General features: G+C 39.3%; 1 protein-coding gene across 1 annotated transcript; it reads left to right on the top strand.

Moving 5' to 3' along the window:
- Positions 1-3259: 3259 nt before the first annotated feature.
- Positions 3260-7016, top strand: LOC123427440 (ubiquitin fusion degradation protein 1 homolog). The gene is made up of 10 exons (XM_045111486.1): positions 3260-3564; positions 3981-4027; positions 4744-4821; positions 4919-4943; positions 5029-5061; positions 5186-5307; positions 5400-5530; positions 5678-5904; positions 6227-6492; positions 6743-7016. The coding sequence occupies exons 2-10, from the start codon at positions 4025-4027 to the stop codon at positions 6827-6829; spliced, it is 972 nt and encodes a 323-aa protein (XP_044967421.1). The 5' UTR covers positions 3260-3564; positions 3981-4024; the 3' UTR covers positions 6830-7016.
- Positions 7017-7441: the final 425 nt, after the last annotated feature.

Genomic DNA, 7441 nt, shown 5'->3' with positions numbered 1-7441 from the left:
ATCATGGCAAGCTTAGTTTCTTAATTTCTTTTTTATAACATGTTACAACTTATTTTTAACATAAAAGAAAAAAGAAGTTAAAATATAAATAAAACTTCAGTATAATCATGATGTCAATTTATGTGTAATAGACATGATAACTTTTAACCTTAAAAAATGCTGTCGAAACATATGGATGTGAGATCTAGTTTTGAAGATCTCGTTGCGACGGATTTAATGGGAAAACTATTTTTCAATCAGATTTTTTATTTAAGAGATAAAATATCTTAAATAATAATAAAAAAATAATATTTGCTGACATTATCACATTCGTCATTTGTGCATGCATGCGGTGACATGGCCCAATCTGTAGTATTAAGACGTGTGGTCAAAAGTTGCTCCCACCATACGTGTGGTGGTTATCGACATCCTATTTTTAACATTATGAAGTATTTTCTGTAGAGTATAATTTCTTTTGCATTGTATACATTTTTTGACAATGTTTGAACAACATTAAGGAAAGTCATGGATCATTTTTTAAAATGTACACACATTCTTTCGGATTTAAGAAACTTTTTCTTTATTATATAAACATTTTAATATAATTTGTAAAGATTTCTAATTTTTCACATACATTTCTTTAAACACACGACACTTTTTTACATAACAAAAATTTATTTACACATGATTAACATTTTTATTTAAAATTATAAATTTTCCAATGCATTACTTTTTAGTTTTCTGTAAAGTAATATTTGCATTATATGTATTTAGATTATAACGAATTACAGAAAAAAAATGTTAGAAATGTGAGGAAAAAATGCATGATGTAAGGTGTCTTATTTTCTATAAATATTTAACATTTTTTAAATTCTTGATTAACATTTTTTAAATACTCGTTTCATTTCTTTATGTATGGTGTATTATTTTCTTTATGGTAAAAATGCACATAATTATAGAGAATTTATGTAAAAACTACCCCTGTCTAATTTGATGATTAGTGGCAAATAAATAATTTATGGTAGAGAGAGATATAATCGACTCTTTTTCTCTAAAAGAGATATACATGCTATAAGGGGAGAGATACTTTCCTTTTTTTAGAGGGCCAAGAATGGAATTACGAGGATTTAAAACAAATGCACCTTACATTGTGATTTTTTATGAAAAAAAGATAGACCTATATCAAGGAACTGAGGAAATACTTGTTTAACATTTTTTTGAAATGCTTGGATTAACTTATTTTAAATACATGATCAATCTTTTCGCACACATTGCAGATTTTCGGTATACATTTTTCATAGACACGAGAAACATTTTCTCTATGCACATTTAATATTTATCAAAATCTTGGCTAACGGCTAACATTTTAGTTTGAAATGTTTTATGCCAAGTCTTTTTTTTTTAACCAGGCGAGCCCCTTTCCATTACCAAACATGCGGAAATACAAAGTTCGAACAAACAAAGGAAAACAAAAAAGGGGAGTGAGTTCAAAGTATTACTAGAAAACCCACTATAGGCACTCGTCAGTGAGGAACCTATCGCAGGGCGAAAACCCAGGAACACCATAAAATACACCAGCTAGCCTAACAAAACCAGGAAAAGAAGGAGGGAAGTCTAAATCATCCCAGGGTACAATCAGACCCTCCAACGAGTCGATCAGTCATCCACGCAAGGGCTAAACCCATAGAGAGCTAAGGCATTACTAGCAGCTTCCATCTTTGGGTGTTACTCTTGGGGGAAGCACAGATCCGCATCATGATAGACGCATTGCTCTTCAGCATCTTTGCTCCAACCTGCATCGCCACCCGATCAGATACATTCAACAAACCTGCCCAATAAGTAAGATAACCACAAGTAGCGTAAACCACATCAAAAGGGGATTTCAACTTCTTGTTCTCAAAAGTAGCACGATTATGGCAATTCCAGATCGCCCAACAAACTGCTACCAGTCCAAAGGTGTAGAACCTAACTCATCAGGAAGAAACACATAACACCGAAAAATACAGTCACATATCATTTGGACCCAGGCTAGTACCAAAAACACATCCGATCGTTATCCACACCACCATGGCAACATGGCAAGTAAAGCATGAATGTTTCTAAGTCTCCCGCTCTTTACAGAACGAGCATTTAGGGTTTCTGGTCCATTTTTTCCTTTTCATCACATCGCGCGTAAGAATGGCGTCCTGAAAGAGTTGCCAAAGGAAGATCTGAAATTTAAGAGGAATTTTAGTCTTCCAGATCCATCTATAATCACATCTAGCTATACTTCTTTTTAGATATTCATACACCGATTTAGTAGAGAATACCCTCTTATTTCCCACGGTCCAAACAATTTGATCCGGGACCTCCGAGGTAACCCACCCCTCCACAGTCTTTTTAAACTCCCCCCATCGACACAAAAGGGAATGGTGAAGCTGTCTTATGCCAAGTCTTTTTGTAATATATATATATATATATATATATATATATATATATATATATATATATATATATATATATATATAATATTTGGAATTATACGAAAACAAAAAGGTAAAAAAAATAAACACAAAAAACGAGGCTGTGGCATCCCCCACACCTGGGTCGGCTCATCTTGCGCTCTATAAGCGAGAGCCCCGCTTACAACAACAAACCCGATTTAGCGCCACAGGCATCGGTTAAAGGAAAAATGTGCTAACCAGCGCCTGCAGCGCTCCGTAATGGGCCGGGCCATCTAGAAATTCTTCATGAACTTCTTTAGCCTGTGAACTTTTCTTAAAATCGGTGAACTTTTTAAAAAATCGTTGAATTCTTTTTTGAAATTGATGAACATAATTTAAAGTTCATGAACTTTTTTCGAAATCAGTGAACTATTTAAAAAAATTGATGAACTTTTTTTTCAAAATTGATGATATTTTTTCGAATTCTGTGAACTTTTTTTAAAATTTATGAACATATTTCCAAAGATCGGTGAACTGTTTTTCATAATCATTGAATTTTTTTCGCAAATCTGAAATTTTAATAATTCTGTGAACTTTTTTCGATTTTTTAATAACGAACGAATTTAATATTGGCCGGCCCACGAAGAGGGCCGCTGCAGGCGCCCGTTCCCCTAGTGGCGCCTGAAGCGCCACATAGGAGGTCCCGCTTACAACACCCTGACCAAGGGGAAGCGCGGTTCCCCAGCGGGCCTGGGCCGTCGGGCTAGTTTCCAGGCCCCCCTTGCCAGCCCGTTCCGTCATCGATTCCCGAAGGCGAACGGACTGCTCTGCTCTGCTCCACCGCATCACCGGCGCTCGCTCCTCTCCCCCTCCCCCTCGCAATCGCATCGCCCGGATTATTCCTCCTCCGCGGAAACCTCACGCAATCCCAACCAATATCCCCCATCCGAATCCCGCCCCCTCTCCGCGGCAACCTGTTCGGATCGGAGCCCACTTCTGCGTCTCCTCCATCCCGTCTCGGATCCCCTCTCCCCACGCCCTCATAAGCGACCTCCCCCCCTCCTCGGTTCTTGGTTGCCGGCAGTCTCGTCTCGTCCCGTCGCGTCGCGTCCGTACTGCGTCGACACCGTCCGCGATTCCGGCCATTGGCTTGGTTTCCGAGGTACGAGCATCCCCAACTCCAGAGATTCTGACCTAGATCCGCAACCGTGTGGATTTTTGCCCAGTGTTGGGACCGAAATCCGTTCATGCTGTCTGGCGTTTCTGTTACTACTAGCTTGGAACCAGGGCTTGCTGGAAAGAAAAACTGGCGCTACTTATAATGAATAAATAAATAACTGTACCGGTGATGCAGCTAGGGCGGTGTTTCGCTGTAAAGTTTCGAGCTTGTTGACGATCCTGCAATTTTTGGTTGGGTTCCTTTGGAATTTGGATAGTAACAATAAGGAGCCAAATACTAGTGCTGCTTTGTGCTTTCCTTGTCATCTTAGTTCTCCCTTGGGGAGAGAATTACGATCTTGTACATTTGCTTCTGCGGCTCATATAGTTTCCCTTCATACTCGCCTATGCTATTTACAGATAATAACAGGTCCAAGAGAAGTAGAAGCAAAGGTCTACTCAAGATGGTATGCATTACTTCAACTGCCCTTGAAATCTCCTATGCTTGGTGCCAAGTTTCTATTTCTGCATACAGATACTAAGTTAGGGTTCAGGTGTGGCATTTGATAGATGAATCTGGTTACTGCTACTCTTTAAAGGATTCTTTTGAATATCAGTTGATTTAAGTCATTGCTAGTCTGGCCATACTAATAATAACTGATCTGGAGATAACTTCGGGCTCAACTAAAATTGGTCATACTGAAAAGATAAATTTCACATTGAATTAGTTTTAGTACACAGCACTTTCTTGTGGTTCCTTGTTTACACTGGGAGTGAATTAATAATGATACACTTACGTGAACTGTGAAGGGGAGCCTTGGCACAGTGGTAAAGCTGTTGCGTACAAAAGACCCTTTCCGGACCCTGCGCAAGCGGGAGCTATGTGCACCAGGCTGCCCCCTCTACACTTGTTAATCATTGGATCAAGCGTGTATATACGATTGGTCTTTCTTATTGAATAGTTTGCAAAATACTTCACACCTTAACGCAAATGCCCATATCTGCAGGTTGATCTTGTTTAACTCTGTTCCTGTGATAGTCATGTCGTTCGTAATTATTGTAATGTGGTCCTTTTTCATTCTTAGCTTCAAACAGCTTTTTTGAACAGATGCCAGTAGTTAGTTTCTCTCATATTTGGTGTAGTTCGCATATGCTTAGCTAACCCAAATATTTTCTTATGCAGTTTTATGCAGGATATGGTTACCATGCTAATAATTTTGAGCAAACGTACCGCTGCTATCCAGCATCCTTTTTTGACAAGGTATTCTACTTGCGGTATCAATTTTATCTGCTAGTACCTAACAGTGCTAGAATCTGAATTGTATTTAACCATCTTTCTGAATTTTTATATTTTCCAGCCACACCTGGAAAGTGGTGACAAAGGTAAGTCTTGGAGCCTCTTCTCTCCTCTTATTCTGCAGTTTCATTACGGCTTAACTCTGATATAATTCTATTTTTTCCAATGCAGTAATAATGCCGCCATCTGCCCTGGATCGTCTGGGTAAAGCTCAAATCCTCCTGCATTCGACCTTAGTCTGAATGTCGTAGCTTCATATTGTTGACTTTAATCACTATGAGAGAATATTTTTATGTGCATTTCTAACCGTTTGGTTTTTATGTAACAGCTTCCCTGCACATTGAGTATCCTATGCTATTTGAACTGCACAATGGTGTCACCGACAGGATTTCACACTGTGGTGTATTGGAGTTTGTAGCAGAAGAAGGGTTGATCATCATGCCCTACTGGGTATGTGCTATGAGCCAACTTACTTTAGTGCTCTCTTCAGTTGAAAAGTATTCCAATGAGTTGTTACATATTTTTTCTCTCCATTTGTATAGATGATGCAAAACATGCTTCTTCAAGAGGGTGACATTGTGCGTGTCAAGAATGCTACTCTTCCCAAGGGTACATATGTGAAGCTGCAGCCTCACACGACTGATTTCCTAGACATCTCCAACCCCAAAGCCATGTCAGTAGCTAGATGTTTGCATTAAAACCCATTCCTTCTTTTTGCCATTCACCATGTTAATAACTGATAACTTTGTGCTAGAGTTGTCTATTAAAGTCCCTTCATTCATTTTGCCATTTTCATTAATATGCTTGCGTAACTTTGCAGCTTGGAGAAAACTCTAAGAAACTTCTCTTGCTTAACCACGGGCGACAGCATCATGGTAGCTTACAACAACAAACAGTATTATATTGATATTGTTGAAGCAAAACCTGCTTCTGCAGTTAGCATTATTGAGACAGACTGTGAAGTGGACTTTGCACCTCCTCTTGATTACAAAGAACCTGAAAAACCACAGCGTCCCATAGTTCCTGCAGGCAAGGCACCTGCTGAAGGTGTGTGTTTTACTCTTGTCATCATCAAAATCATAGTTGCTGAATATGATTGTGTTTTACCTTATTGTTGAACAAATTTATTGTTCCAGTCTGGCGTAGGTTTTATAGCTGCAGATCTGTTTACTGGTGTTGCCACCTGGAAATGGAAATAATAGTTTACGTAAATAAAGACATCACTCACTATGCCAACTCGCTGTATTTTATGTTTATTAGTCTGTTCTAAAGTATTGTTGGACATCTTATGCCACTTTTCTATAGGCTGCCTAAGATAGTTGTGACTTTTCCCCTTTTGAAACTGTATTGTTGTTTTGGCAATCTTCAGATCAAGAGGCTAATGTTGAAGATGAACCAAAGTTCAAACCATTCACTGGTTCAGGAAAACGGTTGGATGGTAAGGGCCCAAAACAACAAGCACCTGGAGCTTCTTACGCTGCTGCGGCTGCACGCTCTGCACCTTCAGACACAAACAAAAGGGCAAACCAGCAAACTGCATCACCTTCAGGAGCCAACACATCAACGCGCCAGAAAACAGGAAAGCTTGTGTTTGGTTCAAGTGCAAGCAGCAAGAAAGAGGGAGAAGCACAAAAGGTATTTCTGCTATTTTTTAAATTGTTCACATGCTCCTTTTTCTCTACTGAATTTTTACTTTAGCAAGTTAAACCTTTCAAGTTCAGTGTATTCGTAGACAAATTCTAGATGCTAAAATGATTTCAGAATCATCAATGTGCAAAAACTAAATTTCATTGGAAGGTTCCAGTTCTGATGACATTTCTGTAAAGAAGACACGATATCTAAACACAACCTTAGCCGCTGATTTCTATTCAATTGCTGCCAACAGGAGCCTGCCAAAGGGAGCGAACCTCCGAAGAAGGAAGAACCGAAGTTCAACGCGTTCACTGGGAAGAGCTACTCCTTGAAGCGTTAGCTGCTAGTATTTATTGCCAGCGACAACTTTCGCAATCAAACACGCCATCTTGCTTGGAGGTTGTCTGGTTACTGTGGTAGCTGTAGTGAACTTTGTATCTCCACTTCGCATTCATCTGAAGGAAATTGTTTATAAACAGTTTAGCTCGATGAAAGTCTATTTATCAAGCAGTACGATCATTTCTCAACAGTTTGCTGCCAGTATGCAGTCTTTGGTATTCTGTTGCCGTCTAGTCTTATCAGTTGCTTTCAGACTCATGATTCAGTACCGTGACTATAGTAGGAAATCAGAGCGGCTGATGATATGACATGGAGTATGTATGGACCTCAGTGGCAGGCAGACAAGATTCTGTAGATGAGCTTGAGCAATCAATGTTGGGTCCTATTAAGCCACCGATAGTCTGGTTATCATAAATAAAAGCCGTGGCGGCGTGCCGATTACTCAACGGAGTGCAGCTGCGCAACTGTATCCATATACGAGTAGCAATTAAACAACGTCGATGCAGAGTGATTGATCCACTGAAGAAAACTATGCAATCTTTTGACCTGCGATGATACGAAGACCATGGCATCGCGACACGGACAAGTTTTTCTTCTTGTCCGTCACTGAACT

The sequence above is a fragment of the Hordeum vulgare genome, chromosome 2H, assembly GCF_904849725.1.
Source record: "Hordeum vulgare subsp. vulgare chromosome 2H, MorexV3_pseudomolecules_assembly, whole genome shotgun sequence".
Classification (NCBI taxonomy): domain Eukaryota; kingdom Viridiplantae; phylum Streptophyta; class Magnoliopsida; order Poales; family Poaceae; genus Hordeum; species Hordeum vulgare.
The sequence above is the reverse complement of the archived record's forward strand: the minus strand, read 5'-3'. Positions and strand labels throughout refer to the sequence as shown.